This window comes from Colletotrichum siamense, assembly GCF_013390195.1.
Source record: "Colletotrichum siamense strain Cg363 chromosome Unknown KSG_Cg363_contig08, whole genome shotgun sequence".
Lineage (NCBI taxonomy): Eukaryota > Fungi > Ascomycota > Sordariomycetes > Glomerellales > Glomerellaceae > Colletotrichum > Colletotrichum siamense.
In genome coordinates, this window is record NW_023501021.1 from 142,273 (window position 1) to 164,830 (window position 22,558).

Sequence of the window (22,558 nt, forward strand, 5' to 3'; positions counted from 1 at the left end):
GGTACCTCCAAGTACCGCCAGCAGCTTGAAGAAAGTGCCAGGGTGCCGCCGGGCCCAGCCATTGGCTGATGCTTGCCGATGGGAGTCAAACACCGCAAGAGATACCCCGCAGTACCTGCCTTACCTCATGCTGCTTGCTGGGTGATGAGTGGGAGGTGCGCAGATGGAGAATGGGAAGGAGCGACAGAGGAAAAGACTGAAAGTCCCTTCCCTCCCAGGAAAGGCCCATACATGGGAACTGCTTGCCGCTGGGCCTTTGAGGACCCCGAATAAACTTCGAAGCAGGAAGGAAGCGCCTCCAATAGGTAAAGAGTTGGGCATGAATCGAACCATTGGGCAATGGGATATGGAGTTGGGTAGAGGAGGTAAGGCACAGGGCATGGGAAAGAGAGAGGCTCGAGTAATGACAATGTGATATCTCGACGAAACCCCCGGTAAAGCTGAAGAGAGGATGCGGCTCACCGACTAGATCTAGATGCTAGGCCGTCCGGCTCCAATGGAGTACCTAGGTGTGGACAGGACAGGATGCTCGGTAGGTATGGTAGTAGGTTCGGACTGGTGTCGGTAACCAGGCTCAACCAGTTCTGTGCGCAGAGACTTGGCCAAAGGTTGTGGTTGTGGTTGCGGGTGGTCGTGTGGGCAGTAGCAGTTCAGACGGGATCGGGATGGTCGTTGGGGGCGAACTAGCCGTTCATATATGGTGTCCGTAAAGGCCAGGGAAGATAACGTGTCCCTGGAAGACCCTTGATTTGTGGGATACAGCAAAAATAGACGATGATGGGGATGTTGATGCTGAAGAGGGAGAAGCACGAGAAGTGTACCCTGCGCCTGATCAGGTTTGCTCTGGCGAAGATGGAAACGAGACGCAAGGCGATGCAGATATCATAATAATTCGATGACACCGACAGCCCACCTCGACTTACCTGACGTTCTGCGTCCGGAGTATCGGTACATGTGCCCAGGCCGTTTGGCGGGTGCCGCTGCCGCAATTTATTGGCAGCGGAGTACATGCACCAAGGTACACCCACGTCGTCTCTCTATCAAAGAGCTCCTCTCATGTCATCCACCCTCACTCACTCACTCGGCTGCTTCAGGTATCGAGAAGAAACAGTTCCATGCCATTCTTTCTTGGTGGGAACCCAACCGGCTCTGTCAGGTCTACCTAATTATTACGCCGTCTTCCCTTCCAGTGCTACCCTTTTTTTTTTTTTCAATAGTAAGTAGGGCTGGCAACATCTTCCGATTTTGCATTCATGCTCACAGACACGAAGTACCGTAGTAAGGTCCCGGGGTTGAGCTTGGGCGAGAAAGAAGCAAACGCATTCTCCAAATGAAGCTTGACGAGCTCCAACTGTCCCAGACTCTGCTGCATATTGCCATCCCAAACCCTGGACAACTTGCATATGCAACTCCCGCCCTTCGACCATCCGGTGCACCGCCACCTGCATCACCGCCCAGCCTGTCCAAGTTCACCCAGCGCCCATTCCAGGACGGTGGATGTTTGTGTCGTACTGCGACATTTCGGAGCCCACTCCTGCTTTCCCCTCCAATCATCCGCATATCACCAGTCAGTCAAGTCTCGCGCATGTTGACAGCACTGGAAGTCTGGAGCAGCCACAACAAGGGCCCTGTCCATGGACCATACCTTGCTTTCACGTCCTTGACAGGCCTTCCACGTCCACGGATCCTCCCTCCGTCGCACCAATCTCATCCGCCGGGACGCGCAGGCCCCTGGGGATATTGCGTACCGGCAGGCTGCTGGAAGGGACCACGGCAGAGACGTTGGCAAGATTTTCCACGCACCACATCTCACATCTCAACGTGCATGCCCCAATGAAGCCCTCATCCTCCTCCACCCCCAAGCAGCACAGACGAGAGCTAATACTTGGTAGTACTCTGCGTCTGTACAGCTTTTCTCAATAAATGTTTCTGAAAATAGCAACCATCAGACAACGGCCCTCCGATTCGGCTGGTGATGTAACCTGGCCGCCGGGAGACGCCACTATTCCCACAAGGGGCAGAAAACAAGCAACAGCTATCCGGACCTTGGGGCGGGCATGTCTCGCCTTTGTCTAACACACACACATAGTTGGGTACGGCTGCGTGCTGCTCAACCCCACCAGGCACTTACAAATTCTTCTCTTCACTACCGGAGGAGGCTTACCTGATGAAGGCAGCAGAAACGATTGACTGTTGGACACTGGAATAAGCCGAACCGAGGACGAGGAGAAACGAGGACGAGGTCGATGGACGGCTAGATTCGAGCATGGACGAGATGGAAGTAGAAGCATCCCCGTTTGGCGCCCATGGTCAATGTGTCCAAGCCCGCCAAACTACCGCGCCAAAGGCCCCAAAGAACGGGCCTGCGCATGGCAACTCGTCCTCCCTCGACCAGTAATCGGGCCATCGGGAGCTCGAGACAGCAACACTAGACTACGCAGAGGAAAGCTCCAGGCTTGATGGATCCTCTCCCCCAAGTTGGAGCTTTACCGTCGAAAGTACTTAGCGTGGCCCCCCTTACAGCCCCCAACTCCAACCCCCAACCCCTGTCCCTCCGCTGCGTCAATCCGTCTCGCAATTCGCTGGACCAGCACCGATGACGTTGTTGACAGTCGGCGGGTTGGAGACGAAGGACGAAAAAAAAAATTGTGGCTTGACCCGAGAAACAAATTTCCCGCGAAAGCTCGCTTCATAGTATGGCGCCATGGGATCCATGGGACAGGCCGGCCGGTTGTCGACAACGACGACGAACCGTCAGGTGTCCAAAGCGCCCACCAGATTGTTAGAAAAAGTGAACCCCACTGACGTTATTCCTCCACGTTCGCTCCATTGGGGGAAGGGACCATGATGCTCTCTCGGGGCCGCTAGCCCCAAGTGACTAGACCTCAACATATGGGACGATGCTATCACAAGGGAAGGCAGATTGATTTTGCATCATTGCTATGCATCGCACATTTTTGCATTTCTCCCCTAGACGGGACGGATATGCCTGGTGCTTCATGCTAATCTTCCCACCGCCTCGCCTTCAGCTCAATCAAGATCCCAGAAAAAGACGACATCAACCTTACACTCCGTTGCGTTGACAGCGTCCGCCCCCCTTTTTTTTCCCCGCTTATGCAAAAACATGAAAAAAAGCCAATTTTACGCTGTGACGCGCATTTCTCTGCATCGCACGCAAAACGCGTCAAAGTCATCACCAACACCTCAATTGCCGTCAATCACTATAGTCCCAGTAGTATTCAAACGTATAACTACACGATAGAGACATAAGGTGTGTATTTCATGCTTCCGTAGCAGTCAATCTACCCATCGAGGCATTGCCAACCCAGCTAGTCACCTCATCCCCATACCATTCGACCAACAAAAGGTCTATTTTCGTCATGAGAGATCAAGATGACATTTGCTGAGGAACAGAAGAAGAGACCTGCTGTATGACTTTATATATCTACTCAGCATACGGTTTGTATGGCTCTGAGTAATATATAAGCATACCAAGGGGCTTGATACGGTTCTTCAGAGCAAATGCTTTGGCAGTCAACAGGATTAATGACTCTCCTGATAGCTCAGCTTGTTCACGATATTGAGCAAGAGTCTACTGCTGTATAGATTGTGCCCTGTTACTTACAGTTTGCCGCTGGTCAGTACATGTCCGTGGTTTATTATATCAGATACATCGAGAAAGACGCCGGGCGACGACGACGATACAATGGCGCCCAGAATATCGAATCTACAGCTATCGACGATCGCGATGATACTGCCATTCGAAGACCAAAAGACCCACGAGCTGGCAAGTATCGTTGGCTGTACCGAACGAACGATTCGACGACATAGATCACGACGTAATATCACTGGCGAAGTGCAGAGATATAAGAGGTGCCGCCAGAGTCGACAAAAGATGGAAATATGGCATCGTACAGAGCTTCTTGAACTACTGCAGTACCGCAGCGATCTATCTCTTGAAGAGATGCAAGATTTCCTATTTGAAGCCTTCGAGATCCAGATCAGTCGTTCTGCAATCAGTCGACAGTTAAACTCAGCTGGCTGGACGAACAAGAAGTCCAAGATTATTGCTGCTCAGCGAAGTGACGAACTACGATACGAGTACTTGTACCGTATACGACGATATCGCCCCGACCAGCTGGTATTCGTCGACGAATCCGGCGTCAATAAGGATACTGGGATACGGAGGACTGGATGGGCGCCGAAAGGGCTTGCTGCGTTTCGAACTGCAGAGATTGATCGGTTTCAGAACTCTCGCGTACAGATCCTGCCAGCCCTCACGTTGAGCGGTATCCTACACTTGACTACGTATTATGGTACGACTGACGGCGATGGGTTCTTTCGTTGGCTACAGGAGTGCCTTATCCCGAAATGTGGGCGTTTTCCAGAGCCAAACTCTGTCATCGTTATGGATAACCTCTCCTGCCATCGTATACCTGAAATCGAGGGTTTATGCCGGGTATCAGGTGTCCATCTCGAGTTTCTGCCTCCGTATTCACCAGACTTCAACCCCATCGAAGAGTACTTCGGCGATCTAAAGCGATACATCAGGAAGACGTATTCGAAGTGGAACAACGATGAGAATGACACTCGGGATTTCATGGAATATCTACGTGACTGCGCTATGGAGATTGGGTATCGTCTACCCCAGATCGAGGGCCATTTCCGCCATTCGTTCGTCAACTTTGATGGGACAGAGCATATATTTGACGATATCGAACTATAAAAGGGAGGATTTGCTGCCAATATTGAACATCAGCAAGCAATCCAAATTTTCATCGTGCGTTCGCGCGCAATAGATCTTAATCGTGTCGTCATATGATGGTCAATCATCAAATCCATGATTGTAGCCAACAAGATTGCCAAAAGGTTAGCCACAAGCGCACCAGAACACAAAAAATATACCGTCGTCCATTGTTTTCGTCGGTAGCTACGTATACATATCAATTTTGCCTGTATAACGGCTGAAACGCGTTGTTGATGCTTGTGACGATGATTTGTGATGATGACACGTCATCACGATCAGAGACTTCAACCATAGTCAGAGACTTCAACTGCCCCTAACCAGTATCGGGATGGACCGAAGTGTATTGTTTGCAGATCCAAAATAACAGTAATTCTATTGCTTTTATACGTATAGAGCGGCAGTGTTGAATCTACGGCTATGGGTAGACTTTTCCGTGGTTGAACACGTCATGCAAAAAAATCGCGCATACAGTCAAACTTCACACCACTCTTGCTGTATCACTCTTCTTCGTTATCCTCCTCCGAGTAATACGTCTCTGTTGACGACGTATCACTCGAGATTTCAATCTGATTGTCCTCATCGCCTTGCTCGATTTCGTCTTGTTCGATCTGTAACTGCGTGGGCAGCATCTGCGACGCTGACAGCAGTGGTGACGAAACGAAACCAAAGAGTTCCGAAACGCCTACAAAGTTAGCCATATTCGACAGTAAACAGCTCTATATACACTCACCACGTCGACCAACTTCAACTGGCGTACCACGGATCTCTTGCTCGATGGATTGACGTGGCACTAGGGCGTCGATATGTCGGGATGACCCCAACTCGCCTGAAACTAGCGCCGCAGAGTTTTCAACTGGCGCCGCCGCCGTCCCTCCTGGCAATCCAGCGTATATTCTTGTATAAACATCTCCTTCTGACTCTCGATGGTTTGAATGAAGTTCAGAGTGAGATACCACGTCGGAGAGGGCGTCAGACTGCCCTCCGTAGTAGGCGCTGTTGTCTATGAAGGATTTGATCGAGTTCCTGACATCTTCGGTAAGATCTTGAGTAAAACCCTGTTCAGTAAACCAAATATCTGGTAACTTGCGAATTGCCCGCAAGCTACTGTCTACTGATCGCAGTTTCTGTAGCTTCTTTCTGAACCCTTCGTCGACGTTATATCGCTTGCCGCGGACGGATATAAACCACTTGATGAAGCTGGCCACTTGATCTAGAGCTTTTCGAGGCGAATCCGGTACCACTGGCGAGGACGAACGAATCGGGAGTGCGATACTTGGTTGACGAGTGCTTGGAAGGTTCAATGGCGGAAGAGTTGGCAACGAATACTGTGAGATGTTCGCATATGGCCAATATGCCGGCGGCGGCGGCGCCGGCGGCGGCAGCTGTACGTATGGGTTAGGATATTGAAGATGACGATCTGGCGCCCCCGCGTTGCCGTATATATTGACGATGGCGTTGCTGTTGGCGTTGGTTAGGCCAGATCTTGACCCTGATGATGGAAGTGCGGCATTTTCAGCCTTCTCTTCCGTCATCACTGTCGTCTCCTGGTTATCATCAACCTCCACGATATTCTTACTTCTCTTGCCCTGGCGTTTCTGATCCTCTATAAACTGGTCGTGAAGAATCTCACCAAGCAGTTCTTTAGGTGGTTCCATATTGTCAACGCCAGCCTGTCCAGTCATAATAGCCTTCGCCCACTTCTCTATATGGTGAGATTTGATCTTGTAGTGCTTCTGGCCTAGTATATAGCACCAGTTGAACTTCTCGTCGCCCGAACTATTCTTACATCTCTGGTACTCTGGGCAGATGTGCGTACGGAGAAGTTGTCTGTGCATACCCTCCTTCCGACGCTCGACGTTTGCAGGATCGTTAGCCTCACGATCGATCGCCTCTTGCATGCCGGCTGAAACGCCTGCTCGGCCACCTTTTCGAGGCGTTCGTACGCCAGTCACTATACCACCAGAGATTGGTACGGCGCTGTATTGCCACTTGACGGTGAGGTGGACTTCACCCCTCTCTTCAGCTTGTTCAAGAGAGGGGACAATATCAACCCATGGAATACTTGGCCAAGTGACCCCTCCAGTAGACGGATAGACCCGAGTGAAGATTGGTGTTGGTTTAGATGCGTTGGTGGGCTTCCTCCAAGCAACGACAACAGCGATATTGGCCTTCTTCACAATATACGAGTGAGCCACTTCTGCCTCAAGTTGGGCGCCGCTGTCTGCCTCCCAGTCTCTACTATTCGCATCTAATACAGGAGCAATACTGAATCTGTTATACGCGATGCTCTCGATGGTTAGATCGAGAACAGGTAAACCGTTACCCTTGAGCGCTGGGCCACGGGTAACCTGGATTTGTAGCAGAGTTGGTTCCTCGTTACCCATATCGTCCTCCTCTTCAAATACATCGTGGAACGACATAAACGTATCATCAGCGCTATGGCGAGGGGCCGTAGGCGTATCGTCCGCAAATCGAGTGGTTTGACGAGGGGTTGGGTTAACTGGGGTCGAGTCTGGTCGAAACGGTGGCATCGACGAAGGCAGAGTACTTCGGAGCCGGATCGTATGCGGCGGATCCTTCTTTCGCTTCCTCTGCGTTGTCGTTGCTTTTTGGCGAGAGGACGCTTTTGGAGCTCTTCGTGATGACGGAGGGGCTATAAGTACACGCTTTCTTCGCGATGTAGACTCAGCCGCCACCAAATCATTAGTCTCGGGTCCAGCCTCGGCGACGATAACCTCCTCGGCGGCCTCCTCGGCGGCCTCTTCGGCGGCGGCAGCCCGGCGAGCCCTCTCGGCGGGCGTAACGATCCTGATCGACGGCGAGGCAGAGCGTTGAGGAGGATCTCTGGCGGCGTCCTGTGCCAGTTGTTGTATACGTCGTTGTTTCCGCGTACCGTTGGCGATGGGTGACGGACGATGCCCAGAAGGGTCATCATCCGCCTGCCGAGCCGCGCGGCGGCGTTTAGGAGGCATCACGATGCCCTCAGATAATGAGATTCAATAGAAATAGATCAATTGAAGCCATCAGAATAGGTCAATTGCCGTACTACGAATATCTACGTGGCGTTGGGCAAATTTTCATGTATATACAGGGATTATGCGTGCGTAATTTCGGCAAAAAGGGGGGGCGGACGCTGTCAACGCAACGGAGTGTACATAATCCAATCCAACGGTCCATTATCTTATCAGAACACCGGACGATCTCTTCCGCCTGACATCATTGCAACGTCTGGCTACCAACCGGCATCTGATCCGTAGTCGCTCGCATCCATCAGGTCAGGTTTCTTGCAGCTTGTAACGTCAACTTTCGTGTGGTGTTTTATTTACAGCAACAGAGATCGCCTGCTGAACCTCAGGCAAGACCCCAGAGCTGCTTGCTGCATGTTTCTCTCCAGCAGATCGATCCCCCCCCTTGCCCTCCCAAAGCTTGCGAAACGGCTCAACCGGAGTGGCAGAGCTCCTGATCTTCGATCCGAATCTCCCATCACGACGGCCCCACGTCCGACAACACCATTCCCACCTCCTCAACCTCTGAAAGCCCATGATTGTCGTGATAGCCATAACGCACATGCAAACCAAAAGTTTAAACATTCGCGAAAATAAGGGTCCCTGATGTCTTGCTCAGCCTCACACTGCCGAATGCCCATTAAACACAGGTCCCTTGCTTTTGCGCCTCACTCTGGTGCTCCAGCTCCACGGGGGTTGCTTCACAGCCACCCGCGGCTCCCCGGATGCCGTCAAAACAAAGCGTTACAGTTGCATGTCATCGGGGAGAGTGCCCTGTCCAGGCAGGCAAGAACCCTGCCCTTTGCAAAAAAAAGTCAATGGAACTTCGAAACATGAAAAAAGTCTTGCCCCCTTCGCCAGCCAAACTTTGGCCCAATCTTCCTGTTCCGTTCCTCGGTCGAGTTTTGTTGGGATGGGCTTACTGAGCTGACTACGCAAAAGAATTGTCGATGGTGGCATGTCATCGGCATACCTTCCGCCGCCAATCCCCTCTGCGTCATCAGCCATGTGGTTTGTCGCGTCGTGGCACAGATCGGCCCCCCCTCCCCACATCTGTCATCTGTTTCACCTTTAGTCCAGTGGCCTCTGAAGCGAGCAGGAGGGAAGGAAGCTCCCCACGTCTAGTCGTCGATCTTTTACAGCTACGACAATCATCAATGCTAGTGTAGCCTCCAAGACAGGCTTTTTCCATCCAGCTTGTGATCAACCGCAAAGTGACATTTCCGCATGCATGTTTGACGCGAATTGATATCATGGATCTTGAACCCGTGGCACCCTTCCCCTCCTCATCTACGATTTGATTTTCGGCGGCACCGCTAGTAACGCCTTGCTTGTCGGGTCGCACTTGGGAAATCGCGATCATTACGTCAAGGTCACACGTGGGAACACGTGATGTATTTGTAAAGACTCGAGTTGTATTGCGTGCGAACGCCTATCAAGGGTATCTTGAGCGAAGAGGACAAGCGAGAAAAGGAAATATGCTGAGCTTCAACGCGCTTTTCGGGGCGTCAGTATTTTGGACAGCGGGTGCGTGAAATTGAATGGACATACCAGAAGTCTTTTTGGGCGCAATGAGTTCCATGACTAGCTGGGGAACTACTCAAAGGGGAAACTGGCGCAATGAATCTCATCTGCCGAGTAGCTGGGGAACTACTCGGAGGGAAACCCATCTGAGAACGCCAATCAAGGGTATCGAGAGCAGAAAGGACGAGCGAGAAGAGGAAATTTGCCGAACTTCAACCCGCTTGTTCGGGTCGTCAGTCTCTTGGACACTAATCATGTGAAGGAGTAGATGGACATACGAGAAGTCTTCTTTGACGCAATGAGTTCCGTGAGTAGCTGGGGAACTACTCAAGGGGGAAACTGGTGCAGGTGGCAGGTTGGAATCATCGTAGTTGATACTGTTGGATGAGATATCATTCTCGCCCAGGTCAGCAGTACTGGGAACAGGTGAGCGGGCTGCATGTTTGTCAGAGGTTGACACCAAGTTGGGGCTGTGGTGAGAAACCTACCTCCTTGACCATGAGTCTCAAACACCCTCCCATGTCCGTTTCTCTCCAGAGCAGCGTCGCGATACAGGGTAGCCGGTGATCATCCTCGATCCGCGTTCTCAGACGAGCGTCGAATGCGACTCGCTACTCTAGCGAGTCGGCTTCGGCTTCTTCACGGCAACCCACTCGCCGTCAACGACCTTCTCGTTGGCGGGGCCGTCGTCGTACTCGGGGAGCCACGCGTCGTCGTACTTATCGTCGTCCGCGGTCTCCAGCGCAGAGGCGACGCCGGGCTTCTTGCGAGGGGCGCGGCGGCGGGGAGGGTCGTTAGCCGTGACGACGGTGTCGTGGGTGTCGTGGAACTCGTCGTCGTCCTCGCCCTCGCCCTTGCCGTCACCGTTGCCGGACTTGTCGGAGCTGGTTCCGTTGCCGGAGGTGGCGTTGCCAGGCTTGCCATCGACGGGAGCGTCCTTGGCCTCGCCGGCCTCCTTGCCAGTGGTGTTGGTACCGCTCTTCTGGCCCATCTTGATGCTTGGGAAACGAGTCTGTGTGGTGAGTTTTGTGATGAGCAAGTTGATGGGTCACAAGTCTGGTGCTGTTTGGTTTGGCAAAAAAGTTTTTGTTCTGAGGTCAATCTCACCGGCTCGGGGAGCTGGCAGAGATTTTTACCATAGTCTGGTGAATCAAGATCACGGTGAGTCGAGGCGAGAGCACCTTACCTTCAGCTGTTGCCATTGTTGATTGTTCAGCACGGCTTGCACCGCGTGCTGGATGAAATCGACGACATACATGACCGTCACCCAGGGGCCCAGTCAAAGGCCTCTATCTTCATAAAGCTGAAGAAACAAACAACTCAGTTTGATAGTAGAGTAGAAAGAAAAGAAAACTTTTTCTCTTCGCAGTTTTGAGTACTCGAGAACAATCAAGTCCGTAATTTAGAGAACCCTGGCGAGGGAAAACTCAACACTAGTTGAGGACCTTGCCGTCTCTGGTGCCCGTCCATGATTGTAACAACACCGTATCTGATTTCGCCATTCTCCAATACCAAATGAACCCCTACGTCTCCAAGACCATCGCGGTCTCCAATGGTAATGCACCTCCTTTGTGTTATTTCGAGCCAGCATCTATACTGATGTGGACCAGGAGGTCTTCTCGTCAGTCGTCCATCAACTGTACCAACAACATTGTTGCTAAGCATTCTCAGCCAGTTGCTTAATAACACAACCATGAGAGACGAGGTGTGTCATGGGCTCTTCAACAGCATCAACTGCGGTTGTTTGACCCCACATGTCGTTGCTGGGTCCAGTCAAAGCCGCGGAGTTTATCAGATCAAAAGGGCAGTTGCATAACGTTCCATGCGCGCAAGAAACGCCCTTTTGGCTTGAGGCGAAAAAAAAACATCGGATGTCAACCGACGAAAGGAGGCAGCCAAGTCGGCTGAGCATACCATCGCGTGAGGTTGCCGTGTTGAAATCAGCCTTGGCGGGGTGGAAGCGCAGCTTTCCGGCAAGAGATGACCATCTCGTTCAAGATCTGATACGCTATGATGGGGGGCGGGAAGCTGTGATCAGGCTGCGGTCGGGCAGTGGTGTTGTACAAGTGGAAGAGGCATATACCCTGAGAGAAGCATCGTCATCTGCGGTTATTTAGCAAATTCGCTGTTTCTGAGGTGGGCAAAGTTGGGTTCCGCGGCGGGGGGATTCTGAGCGCGACGGGCCTCACATCGGATTGTTGTATGCAAGTTGAGTTGTAGGCGCGAAAGGTGAGCGCAGCCGAGGACGCTGTCCCTGCTGCCGGCGGACAACAAGCTTAAACTGCCGGCAAGACCCCTGAGCCCTTGAGCCTTGATGCTGCTGAACAGCGAAGTCGGGCAATCCACCGTCAGGACCCCAGCGACGTGCGCCAAACGCTGGGAAGAATAACCGTGGGGGCCGTCAGGTCAGGTCGGCAAAGGATGTAAGCTTTCGTACCTAGGGTTGGGTGCCTGAGCAGTGTGGAAGGACGGGTGCACATCAACAGCATCGGGGAACAGGAACAGGCAAGGAGGACTCATGGCGTCGAGAATCAAGAAACGGAGGACGGGTTGTTGCGAGTGCTGGTTGGCCGGATAAAGTGCCAGGAAGTGCAGAGGTGTGCTGCTGTGCCGTCCATCGAATGCGACCTGGCCAACTGACGTGCGGCGTACCTTGCGGGAGATGTCCGGCGGGTGGATGTGTGTCTCTCCGCCGTGCATGTGTGCAGTGAGTGAGTGGCATGACGAGCGTGTGCCTGAGAAAACGGTCGAGGACGCTGACTGCTGGGTGTAGTATCGCAGATGGAGCGACCGTCGGGGAGCAGTGTTTTCTCCGTGTGCACTGGGCGCTTCGTGCAACAGTTTCCGACAACGGATGAATCACAAACGAACGGAGGCGAAAACTGGACCGCGAAGGTGTTAGGTTAATTGTAGCAAGGCGCAAGGTTCTGGTAAAGTGCTGTGACGGAGATTTTCTTGGCTGGCGGACGTGATAGGAGGTGGAAATGGAAATTGATAGACAGCGGTCGAGTTGTGGAGGGCCACGTCCGCGTCCGTCATTCAGCTTTTTCGATGAGACTCACCATGTCGATGCCAAGGAATATCGCGTCGCCGCTGCGCCCACGTCGCCAAGAGGCAGTAATCAGCTGCGCGGCGCTTCTTCTGGCCTGTCGTGTGTCCCAATCAGAACCGCCACGGGCCTGTAGCAGCCCTCATATCGGTCTAGGGATGTTGCTGTCGTGTCTTGCTTTTTGGCCACCGGTGAGAATGCCTTGCGTTCTTGCTTGAGGGGACGGCAATGGCAGTGCACAAAGCATAATAGGTGAGCATGGAGTGCGAGGGTGAGGTGTAAGTGACGGTGCTCGTGTGACAGCGACGGGACACTGGATGGATGTGACGGGGGAGGTTCGCCCTGTGTTCCATTTCCAGCGCGGGAAGCAACAGTAAACGGCGACAGCAAGTATTGCCGGGGTACCTTGCATGCAGAGTTTGTCTGCTGGGATACCCGGCCTCTACTCGGTATCAGTTGCTGAACCAGACGACGTCGGTCGTCATCGTGCCACCATGGGGGCTTCTGATTGGGCGCCAGCCGTTTCTAGCGGGAGCTGTCTCCGGACGGCGCAATGGCGAATCGAGCCCACCTCTGGCGCTGCAGTACGGATACCTTAGGTGAGGTGTTCCACCGTCAGGGCTGCTGGGGGCAAGGTTGGGGGCCTCCCTGCCTTCTTTGGTCTGCCCTGTCCTGCCTGCCTGCAGCCTGACAGCACCTTACCTCACCTCAAACAGTGGAACACGGCACTGACCAGCAGTCACGCTAGGTGGCCGACTGAAGCGTGCTGATGTTCGCTAAACCACCGCGATGCGCAACCGTAACCGCTACGGTCTGAAGTCCAGGCCCCTGCTTTTTCCACTCGACCCATCCATCTCGTCCAGAAAGAGGTCTCCGTGGAGGTGTTTCCTGTGGGCTGTACAGTGACGCATCGCTGTGAGTTGTCGCTAGAGTGGTTCTCGGAGCCGCCAACATCCCTGGAGCTGGTCCGTCCAGTGCGCTACCTACCTTCCCTACCTGCCTTGCTGGCTGTGTGTGTGTGTGTCCAACCCAGCCCGTCTGTCCTTGCGCGACCGGATTAGCTCCCTCGTCTTTTTTTCTTTATCAATCTACCCACCTCCTCCATATCATCGTGCCTCCCTCCGTCTGTGGCTGGCTCTCGGTCGTTCTCGTCCCTCCCTCCTGCTTGTTCCTATCTTGCCCATTTGCCTCTTGCTTTACCAACCAATACATTCTCCTCCCTCCCACACCTCCTCCTGCCGTCGAGGTCCTCTTATCGAACCCATCTCCGAATCTCCCCCGTGGCCGAATATTACTTTCCTAATGTCTCTGTCCGCCAGAGAATGAAAGCATCGTCGCAAACTTGTGGAAAAGGCCGAACTCTACTCTGGAGGCCCGATTCCTACCACCGATAATCCGAGAACCCCTCTCCGAACCGAACGATAATTCTTACTGCGAAGCTTCGCTCTCAAACTCATATCCAATTGCAATCGCGATACCCCAAACTCTGCCAGGCGCATCGTCCCATCGCCTGCCCTCCCGAAACCACACAACATCTGCTTGCCAGCTTAGACTTCGCCTAGCTTGGCGATAGAGGCCCACGCGCACCGTGCCAAGCCTCCATTCAAGGAGCCTAAGAGCACCTCTACATCGCCGAGGACCGTTCTCCTTGCAACGACGACCTTGCGCCGGCCCTCCGGTCCGCCGTCCTTTTCTATCGACGTCCCCCGTTGCCGCTACAAACGTCCAATCCACTCATCGTCCGCTACCGACCTCCAGTCGCCATGGACCAACAATACCTGACGTCTCCGGCGTCGTATCGGCTAGCCAACATGGCTCAGAACGTATACGAGATGCCTCTCCTTGCTCTCGAGAAGGCCCACGATTCCCACCCGTCCCTGGGCCACCTGGTCCTTCTCGTCTTCGAGGCCGTTCTCGAGGTCGTGTGTGTAAGCTTGCCGGGCTATGTCATTGCCCGGCTTGGCCACTTTGATGCTGAGAAGCAGAAGTTCTTGGCCAATCTCAATGTCATGCTCTTCACGCCTTGTCTTAGTATGTATCTCCTGCATGTATCGTCGCCTGAACTACCCACGCTGACAAGCCGCAGTCTTCACCAAGCTAGCATCGCAGCTCAACGCCGACAAGCTGCTCGACCTTGCCGTCATTCCCATTATCTTCGTCATCCAAACCATGGTCTCATGGCTCGTGGCTACTGTCGTCGCCCGTCTATTCGGCTTCAACCGCCGCGCCTCAAACTTCGTCACGGCCATGGGAGTCTTCGGCAACTCAAACTCACTGCCCATCTCCCTGGTCCTGTCCCTTTCCCAGACGATCAAGGGATTGCATTGGGACAAGATTCCCGGAGACAATGATGATGAGGTTGGCGCACGTGGTATTCTGTACCTGTTGATCTTCCAGCAACTTGGCCAGCTAGTCCGCTGGAGTTGGGGCTACCACGTTCTGCTCGCTCCGAAGGATAAGTACCCCGAGTACCAAGACGAGCGGGTCGAGGAGGGACAGTATGACGGAGACAGAGAGACTGCGCCCCTGCTGAACGAGTATGACCAAGACGACGCAGCCACCTCTCGCAGCCCCTCTAGTAGCGACCTGTCCAACTACGAGCCCGCCGGTCGCACTCCAGTGGCTAGCAGATCGAGAGCTTCCCCCGCCGATACCGAGGATGAGGACGACGAATACCTCCCCAAGAAGCCTATGAAGACTAACGGCCTGGCACCTCTCAACGGCAACCATCCCGTTTTCAATGGAAGCGACGATGAGATATCGTCTTTCCCTCGCATTCGCAACACGGATACACCCGACATTCCCGAGGGCGTTAAGGGCTACCCTACCCGCGCTAAGAATGCTATGAACAACGCCATCGTTAGGAGCAAGAAGTCTACGGCTAGCTTCTTCGCGAGGCTTTTCAACAGCCTCCCCGAGCCCGTCAAGGTCATCTTGGTCGCCCTCAACCGATTCTCCGGAAAGTTTTACAACTTCATGTGGGAATTCATGAACCCGCCGCTCTGGGCCATGCTTTGCGCTGTTGTGGTTGCCTCCGTCCCCGCGCTGCAGAAGATCTTCTTCGAGGAGGGATCATTCATCAAGAACAGCTTCACCGACGCCGTTCAATCGAGCGGTGGTGTTGCCGTCCCCTTGATTCTGGTGGTTCTTGGAGCTAACCTCGCCCGCAACACCCAGAAGAGTGAGAAGCTCAGGGATCCCGAGGAAGACCAGATCGGCACTAAGCTTTTGGTTGCGTCGCTCATGTGCCGAATGCTCCTGCCAACTCTCATCATGACCCCCATTTTGGCCATCTTTGCCAAGTATGTTCCCGTCAGCATCTTGGACGACCCGATCTTCGTCATCGTCTGCTTCCTGTTGACCGGAGCGCCGAGTGCTCTGCAACTAGCACAGATTTGCCAGATCAACGAGGTGTACGAGGGTGTGATGTCTCGTATCCTGTTCCAGAGCTATGTTATCTGGTATGTTTGCTCCCTCAACTTGAACCCTCCAACAAAACTAACAGATTTTTCAGGATCCTTCCGTCAACCTTGGTGCTTGTCATGTGCGCCTTGGAGGTGGTTGAATGGGCTGCTTAACAAATGTCAAGCGAGCTCCATAGCATTTCTTTTGTCATGTACGGAACAGTCACGATTTAATACCTATTGCGTGACATTGGGGAGGAAGCATCAGCGGCGTTCGGGATCTCCTCGAGGCACAGTCGGTTTGACAGGGTCAGGGGCAAAAGTACACATAAATTGGCTCTGGGCCATGTATTACTAGCAGCACAAGCGGTTTTGAACCAGGCATTTGTTTGAGTGGTCGACAACGTACAAACAATAACGTAGATGCACCAACTTGGTGTCGACAATCATAGGCGGTATGCCAATGAAAGCGTATGTCCATACGTCTGTAATAATATGACAAAATTGGATCCATTATGGGGTACATTGCAACGTGTTGAATGACTGTTTTATCTTTCTTTGGATGTGTCGTTCACCAGGAGGTACGGAGATATCGTAACGGCCATCATGTTTGACTACCTAGCGAAGAACATGAGGCAAAAGGAAACCAGAATGACAGCAACACCTGTGGTGCTGACGAATCGCCTAAAGCTCAGCTTGAATAGATAGCCTCTAAGATCGAATCATCGTGATTTCCTAGATTACAGTGGAACATCGATGATTTGTAGGTGGGCTGGGTTTGGCGGTATGAATTATTTCATTATGACTCCTTGACGATGACGAGTGTGCATATGGTAAGGTGGCCGACAATATTAGTGAGGATCATGCCAGCTCGAGCAGCAGAATTCAATGGTACTCGCTCTTCATGCTCTACGTTTCAGGAATGTGCGAATCATTCGGATACGCCTTCCTAAGTCAGGGTTCATAGGACAGGCAACGGCGGCGTGGCTTACCGAGACTCACCTTGCGCGGTAGTGCTTGCAGTATCGGTGAGCATCAGCGCTCGTCACGTGGCGCGCTCAGACCGCGGATGTGGGGCCGTCGCGCTGCCTTGGACAGCGGCAGTACCTTACCAAACTGTCTTTTCTTTCGAGCAACGACGGCAAGATTTCTACGTCACCCAACCATCGCAGCTTGTCAGAATGGCTTCGAGATCGAGATCCAGATCGCCTGGCGACCGCTATCGCTCCCGAACCCGATCGCCGACCCCGCGTTCCGACAGAGGTCGTTCTGCCTCACGTTCGCCAGTTCGCCGCCGGGACTACGATTCGCGTTCGCCGTCGCGTTCCCAGTCGCCAGCCCCGCGACGCAACGGCAGATACCGCAGCGAAAGTCGCAGCCGCAGCCGCGGACGCAGCCAGAGCCCTGTTGTCAGAAGCACCAAGGTATGGCTCAATTGCACTGTCTGCTCGAGAAAATTCAAAACTAATCGGACGTCTTGCACTAGATTGTCGTCGAGCGCTTGACCAAGAACATCAACGAGGGACATCTTGAGGAGATCTTCAGCCAATTTGGTCCTATCAAAGACCTTGATCTGCCTATCAATAGAACATGTAGGTGACCCCAAGGCATCGGACACGACAGCCCCCAGAGTCCAAAACATGGTTCCTTCCCAGGCTAACACTTCATTCCTCCAGACGGCACCAACAGAGGCACTGCCTATATTCTCTACGACCACGAGGCCGACGCCGAGGAGGCTATTGCTCACATGCACGAGGCTCAGATTGATGGCGCCGTTATCAACGTATCCATAGTCCTGCCCCGGCGCAAGCTCTCCCCGCCGCCTCCCATGGCTCGTCGCGGTGCAGGCTACGACCCCAGGCTTCCAGCTCCCGCTGGTCGAGGCAGCGGCAGGCAGTCGGGCGCACCTCATGCCGGGGCCTCGGGTCCCGGATCCTTTGGCCAGAACGGACCCCGTCGCGGTGCTTCGCCTCCACCGAATCGTCGGGGGCCTAGATCCGATACCTACCGCCCGCGATCCGTCTCTCGCTCCCCCTCGCGATCTCCTGCGGGTGCACCTCCATCTCGTGGTGGAGGCAGCAGGTACAGAAGCCGTTCGAGATCTTACTCACGATCTCGCTCGCCAGCCCCGAGACGCGGCGCAGGTGCGCGCGGAAATGAGTACCGCAGAAGGAGCCCGAGTCGAGACAGCTACGACAGTTACGAAAGCCGTCGAACTCGCTCCCCCAGCCGTAGCCGTGACCGTGGCCCTCGAACCGGCGCTGGTGGAAGTGGTGGCGGTGGCGGCTTCCGGGGCTATCGATGAATTCAACAGGGACGATGAAATGGAGATACTCAGCATGTTATGGGCGGCAGATTATTTGTGAATGACCTTTCACGGCGTTGGGGGTAATGGAAAAGTCGATCGGGCATCGAAAACACGGCGGGCTTGGGCACACAAGTTGACCCGTAAGACCTGATCGTCCGCATGCATTCTAAGCTAATAATACCCAGAGCAAATGTTTAGAATGCCGCATTTCTCATTGTCCACCATACCGATTCGTGATACGATTTCCAGGGCCCGAAGTCTGCCTCGCCCCTGAATACCCTAGGTTCATGCAGCGCGTAGTGCGTGACGCACCCTGGCTTTAGTCGGACCGGTGGGCCGTGTTGATCTGGTGATAGAAGCGTATGTGCGGCGTTGATGACACTAACTTTGACAGGCTTGATTTTGCAGAGGCTGGATAGTGATGGAGCGAGATTAAGACCACAGTATTTTTGCTTCAGCCGCCCTCGACATTCTGATTGGACAATCCTGCAACGAATGAGACATGATCAGCCCCAGACCCTTCACTTTTATTTCGGTGCCTTCACCACGCCGCAATCCTCCAGCCAGCAGGCCTGCGATGAGTGTTGTATTTTGTGGAGCCATTCGCTTGCCTTTCGCGGCATTTTGCTGGGCAGCCAGATGCTGCCGACCAAGTCTGGAAGCTTCTCGAGTCCGAAGAAAGACTCATCTTGGATCCTTCGTCGGCGACAGCGATGAGTTTCTTGCTGGGCGGAGAGGCGGGTTGCCTTTCATTCAGCATCAGGTGAGCTTACACCGGTGCCAGCATCGAAAATTCGCCCGACTTACATTCTGATATTGTAGAGCGACTGGCTTTGCGGTCCTACTACTGCACAAAGCGGCGGGGAGTTACCTGGATGCTTGCGGCACCTTCCGTTGAGTAAGCATGCGGTTCTTTTGTCATCTGGAGTCGAACATCACGAACGAGTCCCAGGCAGCAGCCAGCAGGCAACGCGGTCTGTTTGTCAGGGCGTCATGTCATTGCTTACGCCGGCATGGGAGACACACACCGGCTTGTTCCCGGCACCATGGCCGTGGCTGTTGCGAATGATCACTTTGCTTCGGCGGAGCTCGAGTACCGCGGCTGCCGGTGCAGTCGCTAATGGTCTCTGCCCGTTACACAAGCACCAAACGCCTGGTTTCGGGCATGCTGACGACTCATCGGTTCGCGGGCCCTCATTCGATACCAAAAAGACCCGCGTAATATGTCAATTACCAGGGCATCCGAAAGGACCAATTGCAGGCTGATCAAGCTGACCAGTCTGCTGGAATGAGGGCAGCCACACCCTCGTCTACTCACTCGACACAGCCAAACTGACACCATCCTTCAGCCCGATCACCCACACCAGGGAACTCTGTCCCGCATGAGATGCTTGGCTGGGACGTCTCGCAGGGAAGAAGAGGCGAAATACATCGCGGAAAACCGACAGCCGGGTTAAGCTGACACCGCACCGGCTGTTGGTCGATCCTTGTCTTGCGATTAAGTATGGTGCTGCTACCGTCGCGACAGACCGTTTGTAGATGCTCAGCAACGAAAGACCTCGAATATGCAGCAGGGGGTTTAAGCCCGGGGCGGCCGACTTTTTCTCCGGATTTGACAGCCGATGTTCGTGTCTCGGGCAAAGAGGTGCTTTCTGAGTCAACAAACTTGGTTTCGAAAGTCTGACGGCATGTTTTCTGCGCACCAACCCACACTTTGACAGATGCCAGGTCAAGTCTTGCGGCACAGATGGAGGAACTCCACTGTTCTGAGGCTGTCGTCCAGAATGCCTTGTGATCCTGACCCTCCCCCCGGTCGAATCCCCCACATTGCCAAGGCAAGAAAGCTGAGCTGAAGTGAATTGAACAGCGTCCGCACAACAGAAAACACAACAACACAGATAGGCCGTCCCATGGCTGATAGACCGGTTTTGCTGGTTACCTGAAACGCGAGCACCGCAAACGCAGATTGCTCGTTCGATATTTGATCCGGCACTTTCCAAGGCGCATTGTGCGACGTCGTTCAACATGCTCCAAAAGCCTCAGATCCTTCAGCCCTATGGCCTTGCGACACCCGCGTGCGTTGCCCCGGATGAGTGGGCGGGAGAGCGTGGGATATGAGTGTGTGTGAGCGATGCGAATCCGCCCCCTCGGCTCGACGCTAAGCCGCAATGTGCAAACACTGCGTTGCTCGGGGTTGATTCTTGCTGACGCCTTGGGGACTTTCTGGGCCTCTCCCCATTCGACCCTCGCTACCGTCATTTGGTTCTTGCGTAAGCAGGGGCATGTCCACGTTCCTAATTTACCCCTTCCTGGATTTGAAAGCACTTCTCTAACTCCAGATTGGTTAAAAAGCATCGAGCTATCCAAATACTAGCTCAGGCTGAGCACCAGTCCCTCGTTTGTCGCTCACAAGCCTCCCTTTTGGGGGCCATCTCCCGACTGCTGGACACCCTCCCAGCCGTCCCCCCTAATGTACGTGTCCTGACCGAGCCATTCGGCCGGACCCGAAAACGCTCACGATTCGCAAAAGTCGACGGACTTGGACACTCACATGACGGACCATCTCGGCGGGACTCTTACCACCCCTTCGGCATGACGCGGGATGGCAGTGTCTTCGACAAGATGATGTTCAAGTAGAGCTTCATCATGATGTTCGCCTCCCATGCAATGACCCAATCGACAAGTGTTGATTTGGAAGGACACGGCGGTGACATCGATGCTGGAAGAGAAGCTTCGTGCAGTTGATTGGTTACACGATATCGGCTTTCAACGAGGCATACACCCATCCTTTTCCCGGTGCTGTTTGCAACCCACACGTCCGACTTGCGGGTCCCGGGTACCTTGAGACGACATGTGTCTTCTCTTAGGCACGTCTCATCTCACACCCACCTTCTTTCCCAGGAGAAGTTTCCAAGAAAAGGCTGTCCATCTGTTTCCATGTTTGCCTAGATTTCCTGTTCCGCGGGGAGACGTGCATCCCGCGAACCTATCCGCCCGTTCGGAAGCCTGTTCAGAAGCCTGATTGGCCATTCCCAACTCTTGGGAGGCTGGCGCATGTACTAATTTACTCTGGGAAGACATGAACCCTGCCTTTCAGGCACACCCCCGTCACGCGGTCTTGGGCGAAAGACGGTTACACAGGCAGTAATCTAACCTTCGTGCAAGTTACCGTCGAGGTCTTGAAGGAGGTGCCGTGGCTCTGTGACATGGCGGCATCGTTGCTTGCCTACAAGCATGCTTGGGCTGTTCTGCGTACCGTTCTGCGAACTGTGTCTTTGTTTGTCTGTAGTCGTGGCAGAGCCTCGTATAAGATGCCTTTCGGGGTATATATGAGCCCTCTCTCAGCTGGTCTCAAATGTCTCAGATGGCAGGATTTTACCAGCTCACGCATCAAACATCATCGGCTAGCTTCCTCAAGTAGCTGCTTCCAAATTCCCGTATTCGTCCTCTCCGTCATTCAAACTACACCCTCAAGTCTCACAGGCTTCCAGTTTGGACAAAACCCGAGCGCCACCACTGGAGGAACTTCCCGAGACAATCCTCAACAGAAGCTGTCTAGACAACTTTGACTTCAAGTCTACGTTCAACATGTTCAACATGGTCAACATGTATGGCGATCCGCCTCCGTCCCCACCAGGTGGTCCCAGGGGTGGTCCGCGTCCACAACCGCCGGGGCCGATTACACCTCCGAACAGTCCTTGATGATCAGGACGTACGTCCTTTTCAGCCGGCCATCTCGAACGTAAGGATGGCCCCAGGGGCGTTGTCGGCGGTTCTTGGTCAGGCGCTTCAACCAGATAACACGCCGAAGTCGCCGATGCGGTATCACTTCACGTCGACTTGGGGCCACGAAGCCTCGCTATTCTTCCTAATGCAACCACGGACTCAAGCTCCGTCTCTACACCAGCGATAGAATGATGGGCAAAGAGATTGTGATGAGCCGACGACAGCATTTTCTCCTTATCCTTTGTCTTGGTCCCCTTGCATGTTTTCCTTTCTCGTGTCTTTCAGCAGTTACGATACACCGCCTGGTACCAGTCCGTACGCATTCATCCTAGATTACATCTCTGCGAGGAGAGCTACATATGTTTCACGGCCTAAACTAGCATAGCATGCATTCTGTCTTTCAACTTTTTTACTATTTCCTTGCAAGTGTCAGTATTTCATCGAGATAGCCATAGATCTCAATACAGCGAAGCGCACACGTCTGCATTACACTCACACACATCCTTCTCCTTTGAGATGTCACGGACACAATGATTGGGTGAAACACCCCCTTTCACAGGGCGACTTAATCGGGCAATGATGACTTACTCCGTATTGCTTGGATTTGGTGTAACGGCAGCGGCATCGATCTGCATCGCCGCACGGGAATGGATTTGGCCAAGACTGAGGTCAGCTTACGGGCCTTGGGCGGGTTTTCCCTAGGGGTGAATCAGCGCCCCGCGCGGTCGAAGCCACGACGGCATTCCCAGCCACGCTTTAGCTATGCAGGTGTTGCTTGGATGCCGCCGGTGTGAT

General features: G+C 53.6%; 5 protein-coding genes across 5 annotated transcripts; 3 read left to right on the forward strand and 2 right to left on the reverse strand.

Moving 5' to 3' along the window:
- Nucleotides 1–3,895: 3,895 nt before the first annotated feature.
- Nucleotides 3,896–4,726, forward strand: CGCS363_v011660 (uncharacterized protein; the record flags this gene model as incomplete). Its single annotated transcript, XM_036643509.1, has 1 exon — nucleotides 3,896–4,726. The coding sequence occupies one exon, from the start codon at nucleotides 3,896–3,898 to the stop codon at nucleotides 4,724–4,726; it is 831 nt and encodes a 276-aa protein (XP_036490361.1).
- Nucleotides 4,727–9,260: 4,534 nt separating this feature from the next.
- Nucleotides 9,261–9,422, reverse strand: CGCS363_v011661 (uncharacterized protein; the record flags this gene model as incomplete). Its single annotated transcript, XM_036643510.1, has 1 exon — nucleotides 9,261–9,422. The coding sequence occupies one exon, from the start codon at nucleotides 9,420–9,422 to the stop codon at nucleotides 9,261–9,263; it is 162 nt and encodes a 53-aa protein (XP_036490263.1).
- Nucleotides 9,423–9,892: 470 nt separating this feature from the next.
- Nucleotides 9,893–10,267, reverse strand: CGCS363_v011662 (uncharacterized protein; the record flags this gene model as incomplete). The annotated part of the gene is made up of 1 exon (XM_036643511.1): nucleotides 9,893–10,267. The coding sequence occupies one exon, from the start codon at nucleotides 10,265–10,267 to the stop codon at nucleotides 9,893–9,895; it is 375 nt and encodes a 124-aa protein (XP_036490264.1).
- Nucleotides 10,268–14,136: 3,869 nt separating this feature from the next.
- Nucleotides 14,137–15,903, forward strand: CGCS363_v011663 (putative transporter; the record flags this gene model as incomplete). The annotated part of the gene is made up of 3 exons (XM_036643512.1): nucleotides 14,137–14,356; nucleotides 14,412–15,786; nucleotides 15,840–15,903. 3 exons carry the CDS (start codon nucleotides 14,137–14,139, stop codon nucleotides 15,901–15,903), a joined length of 1,659 nt encoding a protein of 552 aa, XP_036490362.1.
- A 1,007-nt stretch (nucleotides 15,904–16,910) lies between these two features.
- Nucleotides 16,911–18,095, forward strand: rnps1 (RNA-binding protein with serine-rich domain 1; the record flags this gene model as incomplete). Its single annotated transcript, XM_036643513.1, has 4 exons — nucleotides 16,911–17,153; nucleotides 17,216–17,321; nucleotides 17,406–17,512; nucleotides 17,577–18,095. 4 exons carry the CDS (start codon nucleotides 16,911–16,913, stop codon nucleotides 18,093–18,095), a joined length of 975 nt encoding a protein of 324 aa, XP_036490359.1.
- Between the last annotated feature and the right edge of the window lie 4,463 nt (nucleotides 18,096–22,558).